The sequence below is a fragment of the Camellia sinensis genome, chromosome 1 (genome assembly GCF_055761805.1).
Source record: "Camellia sinensis isolate YWXY chromosome 1, ASM5576180v1, whole genome shotgun sequence".
NCBI classification, from domain to species: Eukaryota; Viridiplantae; Streptophyta; class Magnoliopsida; order Ericales; family Theaceae; genus Camellia; species Camellia sinensis.
Window position 1 is genome coordinate 151,072,593 of NC_138961.1, and position 18,795 is coordinate 151,091,387.

General features: G+C 39.4%; 1 protein-coding gene and 1 pseudogene across 6 annotated transcripts in view; one reads left to right on the forward strand and one right to left on the reverse strand.

The window, feature by feature from the left end:
- Positions 1 to 18,795, forward strand: part of LOC114323252 (uncharacterized) — a 56,903-nt gene that overhangs the window by 19,286 nt on the left and 18,822 nt on the right. For 4 of the 6 annotated variants that reach the window (XR_014340064.1, XR_014340063.1, XM_028270797.2 and 1 more), the window contains exons 12-16: positions 7,569 to 7,855; positions 7,948 to 8,069; positions 8,223 to 8,265; positions 8,351 to 8,442; positions 14,074 to 14,122. Coding sequence is in view for 2 of the 6 variants with exons in the window: in XM_028270797.2 (XP_028126598.1) it covers positions 7,569 to 7,855; positions 7,948 to 8,069; positions 8,223 to 8,265; positions 8,351 to 8,442; positions 14,074 to 14,122 (593 nt within the window). In the remaining 4 variants the exon portion in view is untranslated. The remainder of the gene's footprint in view (positions 1 to 7,568; positions 7,856 to 7,947; positions 8,070 to 8,222; positions 8,266 to 8,350; positions 8,443 to 14,073; positions 14,123 to 18,795) is intronic. The other 2 variants (XR_014340065.1, XR_014340066.1) reach the window with 1 other exon arrangement.
- On the reverse strand, positions 313 to 3,479 carry LOC114323253 (LOB domain-containing protein 41-like; annotated as a pseudogene).

Genomic DNA, 18,795 nt, shown 5'->3' on the forward strand with positions numbered 1-18,795 from the left:
TACCACCTCACCTACTCCACTAAACCTAACCCACTACACCACTACCACCTCACCTACTCCACTAAACCTAACCCACTACACCACTATCACCATCCACTACACACCATCCACTACACCTACATCTATATAAGGAACCATTTGTAATAGACAGGATATGTATCAATAGATCAATCTATAACAATCAATCAAAACATCAAAATATCAATCAATAATACATATATTTTTTCATGGTATCAGAGCAAGGTTAAGAACCTGGTCATTCTGCTTTCCCGGCGGGCGGTAGCCTCGCCTTGGCCGCCCGCCGGACCTCTACACATACCCAGACTGAAACTTCATCTTCCTCTCTCTTACTTCTCGACTCTCTCAGACCATGACTGTCTGAAGGTGGGTTCCAGGAATTCAAGTTGCTAGAGCGACTCGGGGAAGGGAAGAAGCCAACAGCCATCATTGCTTTGTCGTCTTCTAGTCCACTTCCACCTTCGGCTTCCCAGCAGCGCGCTTGAACTGGCTCCGACACTTCACCTTGTGCAGATCACGAGAAGCAGCCGAGCTCTCATCTTTGGACACGTGTCGGATATCGCAGGCCTTGAGAGGAGGACTCATGGTGCTCAATTCGGAGTCCGAAGAGAGTTGCACGATCGGCGAGCCGTGTAGAACGGCTTCGACAGCGGCGTGGCAGAGGTGCCAGTTTCCGGACCAGAGCAAGCCAGCCGCGCCGTAGATCGGGTTCACGATACGCCCACATGCTTCATAGAGTAATGATCCAAAAAATCGCGGGACGGAGGTGATCGGGGCCAGCATTGATGAGGTTTTGGAGGCCGGCACGGCCGTAGAACTTGGCGAGGAAGACGGTGGCGTTGGCTTGGGATTCAGGGGTTTTGATCCACAGTAGGCAGGGTCGTATGGTGCAGTTATCGCTGCAGCCTTTGCGAAGGACTCTGCATCCATTACAGTTATCTCTCCAACAACAATCCCACTACCCAATGCCCTTTACTCTCTCTCTGACCCATCCACCGCCCAATTTTATTTTTTTTTTTATTATAAAACTTAGTTGGTGCTCTCCCCACTCCATCCTTTGTTTTCCATTACGTTATTATTTATTTCTTTACTTTTCTCTCTCTCTAATAATCACCCCACATGCCTCAAGATATTTCACGTGGTGGGTACTCCACCTCCATAGACACATCAAATATTTTACTCACACCCAAAATCATCATCACATTTTCCACCGCCTCACTTTTTAAACATATTATTATTATTATTATTATTATTATTATTATTATTATTATTATTATTTTAAATATATTATTATTATTTCTTTCTTTTATTTTTATTTTAATTTTTTTTTCCACTTTATTAAAAAAAAAAAAAAAAAAAAAAAAAAAAAAAAAAACACAAACAAACAAACACAGGCGGGATTTTTCTTCTTTACTCTGCCGCCGGTCTTTTCTTCTTGCCTCCGTCCTGGGCGGCCCTTGCCGGTGTTGCCTCCGTGTTTCCCACTCCACTGGGCATGATCACTTCCCCATACTCCTCCACTGCAGCATATGGAGGACCTCCAAATCGGAACATCACGGTGGCCTTCCGCTTCAGCTCCTTGTTTTCTGCCCTTAGCACGCTTATCTCTGCTCGCGCATCCTTATACATGTGTTGGAGCAGAGCCAGCTGGGAGTTTAAATGCTGCACCTCATTTGACCTACTCTGCAGCCGGTTCGACAAGTTTGTGACCGCCGTCATGCTTTCCACACATGCCTTCAGAGTATACTGATTGGCCTCCACATCCGACTGCACTGCCATTCTTTGCTCCACCGACCGCATCGGAAAGTTCAACGGAGCAAACTCCGGGGCGCTTGGTTGAGTTTCCAGTGCCACCGCACCAGTTCTCTCTCTTGTTGACTCGTTGAGGTCGGGAAAGAGGGTGAGCAGTCCACGGGAAGACGAGGCCATTTTCTGGGCAACAAAGTGTTACAGACTATCTCTCTCAGCCCAAGGAACTCTCTTTCTCAGCAACACAAAGGATTTTTCAGAGGTTTCTCTCAGTTTTTCTCTGCCTCAGCCTCTGCCTTCGTCTTGGTTAAATAGCCGAGGCAGCCACGCGCATCGCGCGCCTCTTGACGCCCGACAAACTGGCACGCCTTTTCATGGCACATCTTTTGATAAAGTGGACACGCCTTTTGATGGCACGCCTTTTAAAAAATTGGGCACACCTTTTGAGGGTGCGTCCTTTCAAGGGTCCGACAAGACTCTGTAAACTGTCCCGACATAGATTCCGGTTAGTTTCTACAAGGGTCCGACAAGACTCTGTAAACTGTCCCGACATTAGTTTCTACAAGGGTCCGACAAGACTCTGTAAACTGTCCCGACATAGATTCCGGTTAGTTTCTACAAGGGTCCGACAAGACTCTGTAAACTGTCCCGACATTGTTTCCGGTTAATTTCTACAAGGGTCCGACAAGACTCTGTAAACTGTCCCGACATTGATTCCGGTTAGCTCCTTCATGGGTCCGACAAGACTCTGTAAACTGTCCCGACATTGATTCCGGTTAGTTTCTACAAGGGTCCAGCAAGACTCCGTAAACTGTCACCACAACTGTCACAACATTGTCTGCTACAACGGTCCGACATGACCCCATAAACTGTCTTCTACATCGGTCTGACACCGCCATCCAGTGTCCTCTACAACGTTATGACACCACCATCCAGTGTCTTCACCAACGGTCTGACACGACCATACAGTGTCTCCTATCCTTTTTTTATGTATTTTCTTGTTTTGTTCCTCTCTTCAAACTCAAGTTGGTTAGTTTCTATCCTCCTTGAGTTTGCGGGGGGCTGTTAGAATTTACCATCACCTACCACCACTACCACCTCACCTACTCCACTAAACCTAACCCACTACACCACTACCACCTCACCTACTCCACTAAACCTAACCCACTACACCACTATCACCATCCACTACACCTACATCTATATAAGGAACCATTTGTAATAGACAGGATATGTATCAATAGATCAATCTATAACAATCAATCAAAACATCAAAATATCAATCAATAATACATATATTTTTTCATAACCTTATGACCAGACCCCTGAATCTTGATCTACAATTTGTAAGCCTGTGTGTCATTACGTCTTTGGGAATAATTCTGAGCTGTTGCAATACAATTCTCATGAGCAGTATCTATCAACACTAATGTGCGACCACTACTGGGATGTATAGAATCTATCAATCAAGTGATGCAAAGAGCATTCTTCTTATGCCATTTTTCATGTGTTGGTCCATCCTCCTTTGGATCCTTAGTAGCTCCTAATATCTAACCATACGAGCAGCAATAGGCAAAGGAAAGGAACACGACCATACAAGATAATTTGTTCCATCCAACTTAATAGAAGTAATTTGAAGAGACAAGTTATCTCCAATAGTCTCACTATGACTCAACTCCTTTGGCTCGTTGTTGATGGGTTCTTACCATCATTCGCTATGAACAAAGATCACACTACCACAACTAAGAACTAGTCTGAGAGCCTACTAACTCAACAAATAGAAGGAATCATCATGAAAGAAGTAAAGTTTCCAATATACACAAAAGTAGAGCATCAAAAGCACCACCCTAGAAGAGTCAAAATTATGAAGAATGAAAAGAAATCATTGTATTTGGTAACACCCGCACCATTGTTAGGCCACAAAACCAATAAAGCAGAGTCAAAAAGTGAAGCCAAGGAAAGGCAAAGCACCACTGGTCTGTATATATGGACCATGATCCAAGCCTTGAATCGAACTAGTGGGATCCATAAATCTGGAAAAGGCCCCTCTTCTCCTAAAAGTAAAAGAAAAATGGAAAAGTGGACATTGAAAACACAAAATTTTGAGAAATTTTTTGGAAGGATCCCTACCCTAGTTAATCATATTGGTAGTTTTATTTATTTATTTTTATATATGGGACGAAATCAAAAAATATAAAATAAAATTTGATTAAGAGCATAAAAAGAAAAAAGAATAGGAAACAAGATTGTTCTTGGCTCTAATAGAAAGTTAGAATTGTATGGTGAGCAATAAAAGTCGAGAGGAAGAAAAGAAGACAAAAGAAAGTAACTCGTAGGAAAAGAGGCACACTCAAAATTTAGGGTTTCCCCCTCACATGTATTTATACTAATAAGCAAGGTCGCACCCCCAAAATTTTTGATCACTCTATATTATACTAGTAATTAGTAAGATAATTTCAAATTAGAGTACTTCGCACCTCAAAATTTCAGTAGTTCGCATCTTCAAAATTATAAAGATTCGCACCCCCCAAAATTTTTACATTACAAAATTTTAAAAATAGTTCTAAGTCGAGTTTTATCAAATATTGGTCCCTTCTGTTTGTTATCTATCTGATTAGTTGTATTCTTGTATTGTTTAGAGTTTCTTGTATTCTTGTATTTGTTCTTATTTGTTACTATTCTTGTTTTTTTGTTTGTATTTACCTTTTTTTTTTCCCCTTCTTTAATTCACAGTTTAATTTGCTTATGTACTTTTGCATTCATTCTTGTTTGCTCATTCTCTAGAAACAAAAATATTGTTTGGAAATGAAAGTATTATGTACGTTCAACATGGCATTCTTAAAATTGAGTTCATAAAATTTAATATTGTTTATTGGAACGAATTATTATTTTATTCATAAAAAATACATTTAACTATGAACATTTTCAAAACTAAACTACGTAATTGGATGGAGATGATTTTGTAACAATTAACTTGATCACAGTTACTGAGAAAAATATTAATTGAGGTTCTGATGTTGAGCTTATCAGAAATGTTTATATATATATATATATATATATTATAATAATAATAGTTAACTTTAGTAGATGGGGACATATGATAATAGTTACTAGTTTTGTTAGGTTAATGCAGAAAAAAAAAAATGTTCGATCATATTTTTGTTCTCAATTATGTTGACAAAGAATGCCCGATTAATAGCAATATTATTCACATTTTTGTGCAGGTAAAAATCAAAATTTAAAATTTTGTAATAACTTTTTTCCATGAAAAGTTACATGTGTTTTTGCACCCCCAAAGTTCGAACCCTGGATCTTTCCTTGCTAATAAGTAGCTAAATACAAAAATAACCTCGACCCATAACTTAACAGTTCCCCTCTAGAGTTGAGTCCAGCCTAGACTAACATACACGGTGTCTTAGACTCGAGCCTAAGTTCCTAGAGTTGAGGTCGTCACCTTCTCAACTTCTATTGACATGCTTGGTACCTCTAGTCGGTCGAGCAACTCCACATTTGAACGTGTCCCTCGTATGCATCAGTCCCTCACCTTTAGAGTTGTCTCCATTAAAATCAAAAGGCACTCTGATGCTCTCACATGAAGCTATGTTGGGAGCAGAGCCTTTGGATTGCCCTTAAGATTGGTGTAGTCATGGGGTGCTTGAGCGACCCCATAACTATCACACGACATCAGTGGGGTCTCGTGGTTTGATGGCTAAAGTAGGAGGGTTTATCAAGGTTTCATTGTATAATCTCTCTCAATGGACTTGTACATCAGTCTTTGAAAGAGAGATCTCTTCAAGAAGACAAATCTAGACCACGATAGAGAGATGTGGTGTTTCGTACCTAAAGAGCACACCTAGCGACACAGTCAATTTTTTTACTTTCTTTCTAGTGGGGGAAAAAATCTTATTTAGAGCCATACATGGAATTTGTTTGTTGGCAGTAAAGTTGAATGCTATGAAAAAATGCATACAAAAAACTAGAGTTATTGCTGGTCGAAGACTTGAACGCGAAATTGCATTCAATGCCAAGAAGTTTGTTATTGCTGTGAAAGAGAGAACTTTATTGTTGAAGAGAGGAACAATGCAAATCACAATTTGTGAGAGGTAATAAACATGTAAGGGGAAATAAAATTAAACGAATTTGCAAGAGGCACAAGTAAATATTACAAGGGTAAAAATAATTTATAAAAAATAGGGGCACAATTTAAAAGTATTTTCAAACCATAGTTATTCAATGTGGGCAATTTCATAATTTCTTTGGGGACATTATGTAAATAATTTAAAACTATGTACGAAAATGCAATTTCCAAAAGTCAGTAGGGGCAATTGCCCCCACTTGCCTTGATGTACCTCCGCCCTTGAGCACACCACCTTCAAGTTGTCAGGCCAAGGAAGGTGGCCCCCTGCCCTGTCTCCACTCGAGCGCATGGGACTTTGCACTCAAGTGCGCTGGTCTTTAAGGTTTAAACCTCCTATAATATGAGGGCATCATCTCCATGTATGAGAGGACACAACTCTCCCCTCCAGCAAGCTTAGAGACTCTGATTCTTCACTGTTACTCTCTCCATCTAAGACTGCTCTACTCTCATCCCTTCCACCCAGATGGTTTCACACCATGTTGGCCAATGTTCTGAAATCCAGACTGTTGAGCAAACTGGAAAAGGGACCGGTCAAGGGTTACGGGTCAATATTTGTCTAGCCTCTGCCATCCCATCCCCAAATCAGAAATGCAGACATCCACTAGTCTCAAGGCACATGTATAACTTCTTTTTGTTTGTTTGTTTGTTTGTAAAGACTCTCTCTCTGGCTTTGTTCTCATTTATGTCGCTCCGGGGAATCAACTAGCATACAATTCATTCCACCTCATTTAAAAGACTTGAGTTTTTGGCTTTTTGTTCTGCCTCTCTCTATATTATATTATATATCTGATTACTTCCTTTCTCTAGATTTATAAAGTACACGCAGAGGAATTTTTTTTTTTTTTTTGAGAAGAGAGTGAAGGATATAGACATCACTCCATCGGTCTTCATTCTCCAGATCTAAATTTGCAGAAGAGTTAAAGATTTGAAGCCCTATGAATGAATCTGCAGAAGAGTTGAAGACTTGTAGCCCCATGAATCTGTAGGTTATCATCATTTGAGAGGGACCATTCCATTGGTAGTTAGGATTGATCAACTAAAGAACTGCTAGGGATTGAATCAGATGGTTGTAATGAATTGGGTCCAGTTTGAATGGGTTTCTGGTTTTATGCAGTTTTACCAAAATAGTTAGGTTTTATATACTGCATGGGTTTGGTGGTTTGTGGGGGCCGGAAATAGGACTGGTCAGCAGGTCAACCGAATGAACCGGCTGATCAGGTCCGCTTTTCAGAACATTGATGTCAGTGTCTATCATAACTTCTCAAAGTGCTTCACATCTATCCCACTCACCAGCCACTGTCCACAAAGTCATATGTATTTTTTCCATAGAACATATAAAGCAACCTGGCATGCCCAATAGGCATCCACTGCAGCTTGTTGTCATGTTTGCCATTAGTTCGAAATTTGGAATCCACACTTAAATGCTGGCACGACAGTATGCATGGCTTGCATTTGATATGGTAATAAATACACGTCTTGCCTCTCCCTCTGTCGCGAAATACCATTCCTTTCATTCATTGTTGGAATAGAATTTACTTGCACCAATGGGATTCTGTGCAGAGTTTGTTTTTGATAATTTGCAATCTTATATAACGTTTGATGGCTTGAAGATTTAATTTTTAAAATTGTACTTGTTGATGCACTTATTGGTTGTGTACCTTAGGCATACTGCATCCCAAGATGTACGAGCACAGCTTTCTGTTAGCCAGGGTGATTCACATCCTACACGTTATGGTGAAGAAACCGCCACTAAACAGGTGACATTTAGTGACACTGTTAGCAGCACTGAAATGGATGAGCTTGATGCTGAGGGACAACAAAATGAGAGAGACCCTTCTAACTGGGGTTCCAAAAACTCTCCTTTTTCAACCTCGCTTGATGATCCCACCTCCTCATATTCTCCTTATTTAGCACCAGTTCTTGAAGAACCTTCTTCATCTTTCTCTGAAGGTGATAATATTTAGTTCTTTTTCAGCTTATTGTTGATTAGTTTGAAGCAGTGGGTATTGGTTGTCACACACTAAATTAACCGCAATATCCAGCTGGAGATGACGATCCACTACCTGCTATAGAGGGCCTTCAAATTTCAGGTGATGCTTGTCCTGGACATGATCTCCAAGCAAGTGGATTCTCTATTAACGGAACAACCAGTTGTAATTTTGAGGTGCTTCTAATTTCCTTCTTTATTATTACTAATGATCTTACTTTTGGTTATTAATCTTACTTAGATGTGCCTCAAATTGCATACTACTATGCAATTTCTGTTAGAGTTTCAGTATAACTCAATGCTAATTTTCACTGTCTTCTGCACCTGCAGTGGGTTCGCCATCTGGAAGATGGATCTTTTAACTATATAGAGGGTATTCTTCCTTACTTTCATATCTTGTTTAAGTGGTTTCATTATTTGTGTTTTTAAATATTTAGATATGAAGTTTTTGTTAACAGGGGCAAAGCAACCTAACTACCTTGTTACTGCTGATGATGTTGATACATATCTTGCTATTGAAGTCCAGCCTCTGGATGACAGGAAACGCAAGGTATTCTCTGCTTTATTAAAGAAGTGGAATAGCCAATCCTTGGTAATGTATGGTAATAGGTACTAAGTATACGCTAGCATGCAGCATCTTATGTATGTGCACGTGTTCTGTGATGTGTGTTTTTTTTTCTTTCTGTTTTTTGCTTTTGGGGTTCCCAAAAGTTTAAGGTGTGCTCAAACACCAAATGCTGAATTGGCTATAGAATTAATATATATATTTTTTTCACCATGCATAGCTTGGAGTCTTTGGTAATGCTGGTTGATGCCTAATAAATGTATTTCTTTCTTCGTGTTCCCTTTTATCAGTCTTGTCAAACGGTGTGGCAGAAACAGAGTTGATCTATTTTCATCTACTAGTACCATATGCAACCAATGGTGATGTGCATATTTAATGTTAAAATACCTTAATCATGACCTCCCATTCTGTTAGCACTTCCTACCCTTCAGTTTCTTCACTATTTCATGCCCATGAATTGCCCCTGCTTTTCTTTCTGAAAAAGGTCAATAAAGGCAGATGTAACTTAAGCTATCATCTTGACGATGTGAAAATTTGTGACATGCAGCATTGCAACAGTCCAGATTTGCTTTTGCTTTTTATTTTTTTCATGACTTTACATAAAATTCACTCACTCCTCACTGCCGACTCGCTTTCACTGAATCGATATTGAGCCTTCATTTGTGTAAATGCTTGGAAGAAGCGAATTAGTGAATGGAAAATTGATCTTATTATCTTACTTTCAAAGTTAAGGCTTCCCTCCTGTGGGTGGGCAAGGATCTGGTTTTACGCAGATTCATGTGACTTTAGGGAGTGACAGTTCAGAATGCTTCGTGTTCCTTTACAAAATAATAATTGTGATTCACTTCTTAAGCATACTTGCAAGTCATCATTATCTGTTTTGCAAAATAAGGAAGCAATTTTCTTAGTGTGGCCGGCGGCGTTGGACCAGATTTTGACGATTGATAATCTTATCTGCCACCGCCATATCTTGGTGAATTGGTGTTGTATGTGCCGGGGCAGTGTGGAATCAGTTTCTCACCTTCTCATTTATTGCTCTGTAGCTTATCAGCTGTGGGGGTTGATTTTTGCAGTCTTTGGCTTGGAGTGGGTGCAACCTAGGGACGTTGTGGGTGTCCTTTGGAGTTGGAGGGGGGCTAGGGTGGGGAAGCATCATTGGAAGGCCTGGGACCTTGCGCCCTTGTGTTTGATGTGGCCTATTTGGTTGGAACGCAATAGGCAGATTTTTCAGGGTTGGATGAGCCGGTGTCTTGTTCGAAACAAAGCTTGCTGGGCGTTTTGTATAGTATAGTGTCGGGGCAAGTGGAGTTGCATTTATGCTCTTTTTTTGGATTTTTTGGATTCTCTTCATGGTGGTGCTTGGCTGTTTATAGCTTTTATTTGTATTTGTTTTGCATCGGCTTGATGCTCTTTTAAATAATATTGCTTTATAAATTAAAACAAATAAAATAAGGAAGCCGTTCTTGTTCAGTATTTTCTTTTGTTCATTCTAATAATCTTTATGTATTAGTGATAGGAAAAGTTGAATTAGGGAACTTTATTTTCGGTTTACAACTATCAAATAGCACTTTTTATGTATATGTTTGCTTTATATTTTGCTCAATCTTTATTTTATGAAGCAAAATCAGCGATAGTATTTGTGGATGGATTACAATTTATTTGCATATAAATGATAGTATTTGTATATATCAGATATCTCCGTGCATTACATGTGGAACGTGTGTTGAATGATTTGTTATGAAAGCAAGCATGGTTTATAACTAAAAAATTTGATACTGTCAAGCGCCATGTCTTCCACCTTTGCTAGCTGAAGTTTTGAGAAATACACTTTTTATTTTTATTTTTATTTTTTATAATCTATGTCAAGAAAGCTCCTGAAGTTGTCATTTGTTTTGTTCTGTCCATGGCTTTAAATAACAGTGTCGGGAGGTCACAATGTAATGGTATCAGGGATTTTGAGTGATACAAATCGGGTAGTTCATATGTGATTTTTTATCCTTATGGTAAAATGGGGTGTATCTGAACTGGAAGGTTTAAAATTCGATATGAACTTGCCAATTTTTTGAACCATGGCCTTGTCCCAAGTAGCATACATACCGACATCCGACATGACACGAACAAGATACGGACACATTGACATGGTGATTTTCAAAGAATGCAGATACAACACATTTGAGACATGTTAAATTTAATGTTTTTACAAATCTGTTATATATCATTAATGTACATAATTTATTCAAAGATAATAAAAAAATATGTAATATAACACAAGTTAGATTAAAAACTTAAATTTCATAATTTAAACATCAAGATATCATTCACATGAGAATTACATTCTAATTAATGAAAAACAATTATAGAACATTGTAATACACGTGTATTAATCTCATAAATGTTTCAAAAAATATTTCCAGTGCATAAGTTATGTTTTGAAGAATGCAGAACATTATTATTATGAAAGGATTCATAACATGGGACATGTTTGGAGGGTTCAAGTAGTGTCCGTGAAGTGTCAGTGAAGTGGCCGATATTATGAATTGGACTTTTAATTATGACACATTGAAGAAGTGCCAGACACACTTTTAGGAGTCTAAAAAGATTTTCTGTGTCAGACACGACCCACTACCTCCACAGAAGGGTCAATTCTTCTTAGGTCCTATCAATATTCTCTTCTTCATACTCCCTCTGTCCCAAAATATTAGTCACTTATTCTATTTTTCATTGTTCCAAAATATTTGTCCGTTTTTAAAAATCAAGGACTAAAATAACATGATTTTTCCTATTTTGCTCTTCTTTTAAATTCATTAACAATACAAAAAGTACAATTTTGACAATTGATATTCTCAAAAAAATGTACTACCAAAGGGTAGTTTTGAAAAGTTAATATTTTTGAAGTGTAATAATTGTACTATCAAAAAAAGTAAGAATCCCCAAAAGGGACTAATATTTTGTGACGGAGGGATTATAACTTTTCCCATGGATGGAACACATACATAATAATAGTTGTTTTGTCTCTAGATCTTGGGGAGCTGTGGTCTTTAAAACTTTATGCCTGTGTTGAAATGGTAAAATGAAAAAAGATGTCTACAACTTTCTCCAAATGGATTTTTATTGGAAATAGTTGCTAGATATTGACAGTATATGTATATATATATTCCTTCAAAAAGAAATATGGGATTTTCGGAAGGACAAGAAATTTGTGAGACGAATATGGGATTCTAGGTGATACCTATGGTCATGTCGCATTAGTGACATTTATATCTATTCCTTGTTGGTTTCTATTTGAAATTTGTTCAGATTTGTGCTTAGTGTTTAATCTTTATACAGTCGGTCCCAAACCCGGATAAAGGAGGAGTGTGGTGCGCTAGGTAGCCTAACGACCAACATGTAAAAATCCCTGTCAGTTCCCTTATGAACATGAACCCTAATATGAATAGTTGTGGTTTAATTTGGATTAGAAGTACTACACTCCAACACAGAGCTGGAGTGGGTGGTTGGATGTCTTTGAAGGTTAATGCCTCGTATGGAATTATTGTGAGGAAGATTATTCATGTGGTGCATAATAAGTTTTTTAAACACATTCACTTTGATGTAGGAGATAGGGACATAGTGAGATGCTAGCATAATAAATGCTTTGGAAATGTCCTGCTTGCTTGAGCTTGCCTTCTAGAAGGAAGCATTAGTTGTTAATTATCACTGATCTTTCAATGGTGTTGAATCAAACATGACCTTGAGGTTATCAGTATGTTTTGGGAGGTGGAGGCAATCTTCAAGCTTTTGGTCCTTTTATATTTGGTGCCACGTGAGAGAATAGGGAAAATTTGGTGAGACGGAAAGGGACTATCAAGTGGGTTACTACAAGTCAATGTTTTTAAAACCGAACCGGACCGGCTAGTTTGGGTAGTTGACCCATCAACCGGTCTGGATGCACCCTCAAATTCGTTTTAATTTGAAAACCGACCTTTTTTTTTTAAATTTAATTTGTGATACACATGGTTGAACAGGCCAACTGGACGAATTGACCTTGGTTAAAGAGTACCGGCTAGACTTCACTGACACCAACATGCCTTTTTTAGGTGTTGAAAAACTCAGCCTGATGGGTTCAAGCATAGCAACTCAAGCATGAGCGTGTTGCTCCCTTACACTAAACCATCACCATTTCTTGTTAACATATAGTAGATATATATTATTTATTGCATTCAAAGCATTTTCTCTCAATCACCATTATAATTAACATTTTTACAAACAATATTTATAAAAATATTTTAAATGAATGTATATTAATACATTTTATTTATTTAATTATAATTTTTAATATATTTATTAGGTAATTATGATGTTATGGGTCGATTTTGGTTGTCCTGGCGGTTGAACCAGTGACCCTTGACCCGGTCACTTTTTTGGTTTGACCAATGGTCCGGGTTTCAGAACATTGCTGCAACTTGCAAGTCCTTAATGCTATTGGTGGGCTCTCTATCGTCTTGGTTCCCTTAGAAAGAAACATGTGATGTGCGGTCTCCTTCCAAGCTGCTTAAGTGTGATTCTTATTCTTTGAAATTGAAGGCTTGCATGTGCTTCCTAATTGGTATTGTATGTGGATGGAGATAGGGGAGCTTTGGGACAACTTGTCATTAACTGTTGGGTGGCTAAAGAATTGTGGCATCCTTTTTTGTTTTTGTTTTTGTTTTTGTTTTTGTTGGGATTGTTTGGGTCTTTCATAGAGTAGTGGCTGATCTACTTTGTATCTGGGAGGGGACTGAGATCCCTAGAAGGAAGAAAAGGGATGGAAAGGTACCACTTTCTGTTTTATGGAACTTGCAGGGAGGGAAAATGGTTTGAATAATGTCCTTTGATGGGTTGGATAAGCTGTTTTGTGGGTTGATGTAAGAGCTTGCTTTTGAATGCTTTCTTTGTTGGGTTACAAGATTATTTCCTCCATAGGTACCTTTTTATTAAATGATCTTATAAGAAAAGAAAAACAAATTGTATTTTATAATTTACACGTGTCCATTTATATTTATTCTTATTCCTTCATAAAAGAAAGGAGACAGATGGCTGGAAATTGATCTGCCTGTTCTTCCTCTTTCCTGTTGTTTTTATTAGTTATTAGTTATTATTTATCTGTTTATTGTGTTTCCACTCTAGCTTAAGCTCCTTGATCTTACATACAACAGATTTTATGTTTGAGTTCTTTTGTCAATGACCTTGTAGTCCACTAGCCTGAGTTTGGATGTTGGCGCATTGCATTTCTAATAAATCATCACTACACAACTCTCTTTTTGGGCATTAATGACACCAGTTGAGGTGGGTCATGGCCAGCATATAGTTTAAAAGGTCAGGTAGTTCTAGGGGAATTTTTTTTTAGCACAAAAGATTTGGAGGAAAAAATGATTACAAGCTGTAGCCGTGTAATAATGTTGTGATCTGAATAGTTATATGAGACTATATTTTCTTTCAGAAACTGCTGGTAGACATTTTTATGCTGACCAAAGATTTACTTCTTGCATACTTATATTAATGGTTGGAACTTCCTTTGATATGTATGCTAATTATGCTGCATGGTTGTATGCTGGATGTCAACTTGTTTCTTTTTTTTTTTTCCCCCTTAATCTCCAGGGTGAACTTGTGAAGGTCTTCGCCAATGAACATAGAAAGATCAGTTGTGGTAAGCTAATTAGTTGAGAAATGTACGGTTTTAATTTATGTTCTTTGTAATTTATCTTGTGAAGCTGCTTGTACCTTGGAAATGATTCACCCATTCATCGACTATAATTGTAATATTTCTGTTGTCAGTGAGAGAATTCATACACCTAAAAAAACCCGTTCTCATTAATAGGTGAATTCCTGCTTATGTGCATCTGACCTTGTGAGATCATTTTTTTTGTGTGTTGACTTTCTATTCTAGGACTGGAGTTTTTTTTTTCTTTTTTGTATGTGTTGTGTGTGTGTTTTGCACATCGTTCAGTTCAGATTGCTGTTTGTCAATATGCCTTGACACATGTGAGACAAGATTGCAGGTGATGGGGGCTGTTTACTAGCTTGATTAAAATATTGGACTCATTTTCTAACAGCTTAAGCTTTTTGGGCTACTGGTGGTTCAACGGTGTTGTAATATCAGGCTAGCAAGGTTTTGTATGTTTGGATACTGTTTGTATGAGTTGGATGTGGAAGTCAATATGTCTGTTAAAAGATTGTGGATCTGAAGACGTGTTGAGATTTTACAGTTTTGATGAATGCTCCCAACTCAGAATGTTGATCGGTGCAGATAAACAGTATGAGTTATTTATTCCAATTAGTTTTGAGAACATTTCTTACTTTTACATTATCCTAGCTAACTTTTAATGGCCAGTTGATACAAGTCCAAGTGTTAAATTTTTTTAGAGAATCCTAGGATAGGGGAAGTTGCTTAATGGAGAAGTAAATACTTTTTGTCTCAAGTAGTTTGCTTAGTAGATCAGAGAGGAACTTAGCTAAGTTACTGCGGTGCTTTTGGCATTTGCAACTACTTTTTCTAGTGAGCTTCCAGTATGTGCAACTGCTTTGCTTTCTAGTGAAAAAACTTATTTGTTCCTTCGTTAAGTAGTATCACAAAGGAGATTGTAGCCATGGGCACTGGTTGAGACTGTTGTACTGTTTTTTGTACCATGCACTAAGACTATGAGCAATGATGCATGTGACTTGGACCTTTGGGCGTAGAATTACGGCCCTTGGGCCTCTATCTTGATTTCTAATTGTGTAAACTTTTGCTTGATTCTTATCAACCTTACCTGTCCTTAAAAGACGAGTCTGTAGCTTGCTGCCTTCTGTGCGTTTCGGATTCACTCATCAAAGTACACATCTGGTCTAGACTTCTAGGCTTCATTGCTAGAACTATTTTTGTCACGACTTTATGAATATCCATGGATGGCTTTATTTGTTGACTTGGTCTAGTAGTGACTGGTGACAATATTGTGTTGTAGGATTGACATTGCATGACCTAAGTGCAAAAAACACTTCAAACTGATTCCACCTCTGTTCATATTATGAGGAAAATCACCTATTGAAGCAATCTGGTTCCTTTGAAAAATTGCGGCAGCCTATCAAGAACCTTAGCAAATTCCCTAAACTTTTGTTTACCACCTCATCCCATCACTTTGTGGATGATGACTAGAAAAAGTTAGAACTAATAAAAATCACATTGTTGGAGTCACGGCTACATGTGATCTTGTGCAATTTTAGTCAAAATGCATTATCGGGGCAGACACAATGATTTGAGGAAGGTGGGTTTGGCCCCGACCAAGTTGGGCCCAAATTTGAATGAGAGGGTGGACCGCAGGAGCAATATGGTAGCCTAAGCCCCAATGATTTGAGGAGGTTTGGCAATGGGAGTGGTGGGCTGGGCCCTACCAGATCAGGCCCATATCCAAAGGGGAGGATCAATGCTAGCCCAACGACAGAGATCGAGGAACAGATTAATCCGTCTGTTGCTCGGATTTTCGGATCGTTGCGAGACGGAGTTGGGTCAAGTCGCCAAATTGATAATGGAGGTGGTTGAAGACAGGCGAAGTGGTGGCGCGAGCTTCGCTGGAGGAGCCCAGTCTGCCGACGGTGAGCCTAGACCTTAGGCAGTTGGTGTCCAAGGAATATGTGGAGCGTAGTCTGGGAAAATTGCGGATGGAGGATCCGAGGCACACTTAGCCAATTCGGCCAATGGGAGAGGAGTTTCATGGGGAAGAGTTGGTTATATCAGGGGAGCAGAGGTCGTTTGATGCAACGTCGGCAGAGAGATGGGCAAATTCAGGTGATCATTTGGCCTTGGTGCTTCGATCTGTGGTGATAGAAGATGGCGGCTCTAGAGTTGGGTGCAGATTTCAATGTGGATCAACCGCTTTCTTTCGAAGAGGTATTCGACTGGGTGCTAAATCGTATATCTGAGGTTAGTAAATTTCTGGGAGTATCCTTTGAGGATCATGAGGATGAGGCTCTGAAGTTATTTTCAGCTATTGAAGCATCATGGACAGGGGGAGGTGTGGGTGGTCAGGAAGTGCAGTTTGCTGGTTAGAAAGACAAAGGGGTTTAGGAGTTGCGGAGATTAGAGTGCTCAATAAATTATGATCAAAATAAGAGAGGAGACTGACGGTTAAGAAAGAAGCGGGGCGGTCCACTTTTGTTGCCATGTGTCAGAAAATTTAGACTTGGAATGTACGGGGGCTAAATGATCGAGGTAAACGAATGGTGGTTAAGTCTTTATTGAAGAGTGCTAGGGCGGATGTGGTGTGTCTCTAGGAGACGAAAATGGAGGTTGTTGGGTCGGAGTTTGTGTGGGAATTATGGTGTGGGAGGCATGTGGAATGGGCGTTCCAACCAGCTATAGGGGTGGTTGGGGGTGTTCTCATGTGTTGGGATAGTAGGGTGGTGATGAAGGAGGAGGAAGAAGTAGGGGGTTTTTCTCTATCCTGTTTGTTCCGATGCCTTGAGGAAGATTTTCGGTGGGTGTTCACTGGGGTCGATGGGCCAGTTCGGGAGTTGGAAAGGGCAGTCTTTTGGAAGGAGTTATAGCATGTTGCATTTAGATAGGGAATGCCTTGGTGTGTTGGGGGTGATTTTAATGCTGTGAGGAGCTCGATGGAAAGAACTGGTGGGAGTTAGGTGGGGAGGTCTATGTGGGATTTTGCTTCTTTTATTGATGAGATGGAGTTAGTGGATCTGCCATTACAAGGGAGAGGTTATACCTAGTCAGGTGGCCGGACGAGTTCTCAGCTGGATAGATTTCAGGTTTTTGGGGATTGGGAGGAGCACTTTTCTCAGATGCTTCAGTGCAGTCTGCCACATCCGACTTCTGATCATTGGCTAGTCCTGTTGGATAGTGGGGGAGTTCGGCGTGCTCCCTCGCCGTTTTGTTTTGAGAACATGTGGTTACAAGCAGTTGGCTTTGTCGAGAAGGTGGGTGGCTGGTGGGGGAGTTATAATGTGGAAGGATTGCCCAGCTACAGATTAGCTTAGAAACTGAAACTTCTTAAGTCTGATTTGAAAAGGTGGAATATAGAGGTTTTTGGTCGTTTGGAGGTTCAGAAGGCAAACATTCTGTCAGTGTTACAGAGGTTGGATGAGAAGGAAATTCAAGGGGATCTCTCTGAGGAGGATGTGGTAAATAAGGAAGTGGCTCGTGGAGATTATGCTCGGATGGAGGAGATTAGTTTTCGGCAGAAATCTTGATGCTTATAGTTGAAAGATGGGAATTGTAATACAAAGTTTTTCCATCGCATGGCAAATGCTCATCGGCGGCTGAATTAGATAGGGAGAATGTGGGGGAATGGGGTGTTGCTATCGTCAGAAGAGGATGTTAGGGCCGGTATAGTGGGCTTTTATTAGCATCTTTTCCGTGATGAGGGAGACATATGGAGGCCGGGGTTGGATGGTGTGGTGTTTGACTCTATTTTTGAGACGGATGGGTTATTGTTGGAGAGACCTTTTACTGAGGAGGAGGTATTTGGTGCGTTGAGGAGTATGTCTGGGGATAAGGCACCGGGCTCGGATGGTTTCTCCATTGCTTTGTTTTCAGCACTGTGGGGGGGGTGGTGAAAGGGGAGGTGTTGGCTATGTTTGAGCAGCTTCATCAAACTAGGTAGCTTGAGAGGAGTTTGAATGCAACATTTCTAGCTTTGATCTCTAAGAAGGGGGGGCGGAGGATATCCGAGATTTTCGGCCTATTAGTTTTCTAGGTAGTGCTTACAAATTATTGGCCAAGGTTTTGGCTAATAGGGGTGTGCTAGAGGGAGTGGTGTCAGAATCTCAGAATGCTTTCGTGGGCGGTCGACAGATTTTGGATGCTGTTCTGATGGCTAATAAGTGTGTGGATTCACTACTTCGGTAGGGAACAGTGGGGATAATCTGTAAGCTGGATATTAAGAAGGCTGATGATAATATAAACTGGAAGTTTTTGCTATACATGTTGGAGCGGTTGGGTTTTGGGGAGCGGTGGAGGAGGTGGATACAATTTTGTATTTCTACTCAGTGTTTTTAAAAGCTCAAGGCGCACTAAGGCGCTGAAGGTCTTTCGGGGCCTAGGCGCAAGGCGAGGCGCGGACTTTATTGAAGTAAGGCGCACAGTCTTAGTAAAAAATAAAAAAATTAACATAGACTAATCATTCATAGTACTAAGACAATTTGTTTAAAAATAAAAAGTAATCAAGATTCAAGACAAAATATAAAATAATTCTCAAAGTCATGAAAGTGCATATCACATAACATTCAAATTTTCAAAGATAAAATAAATCACATTCAATAAAATAAAAATAAAAACAAAAACAAAAACATAAAAACTAAACATCCAAAACATAAATATCCAACAAATACTAA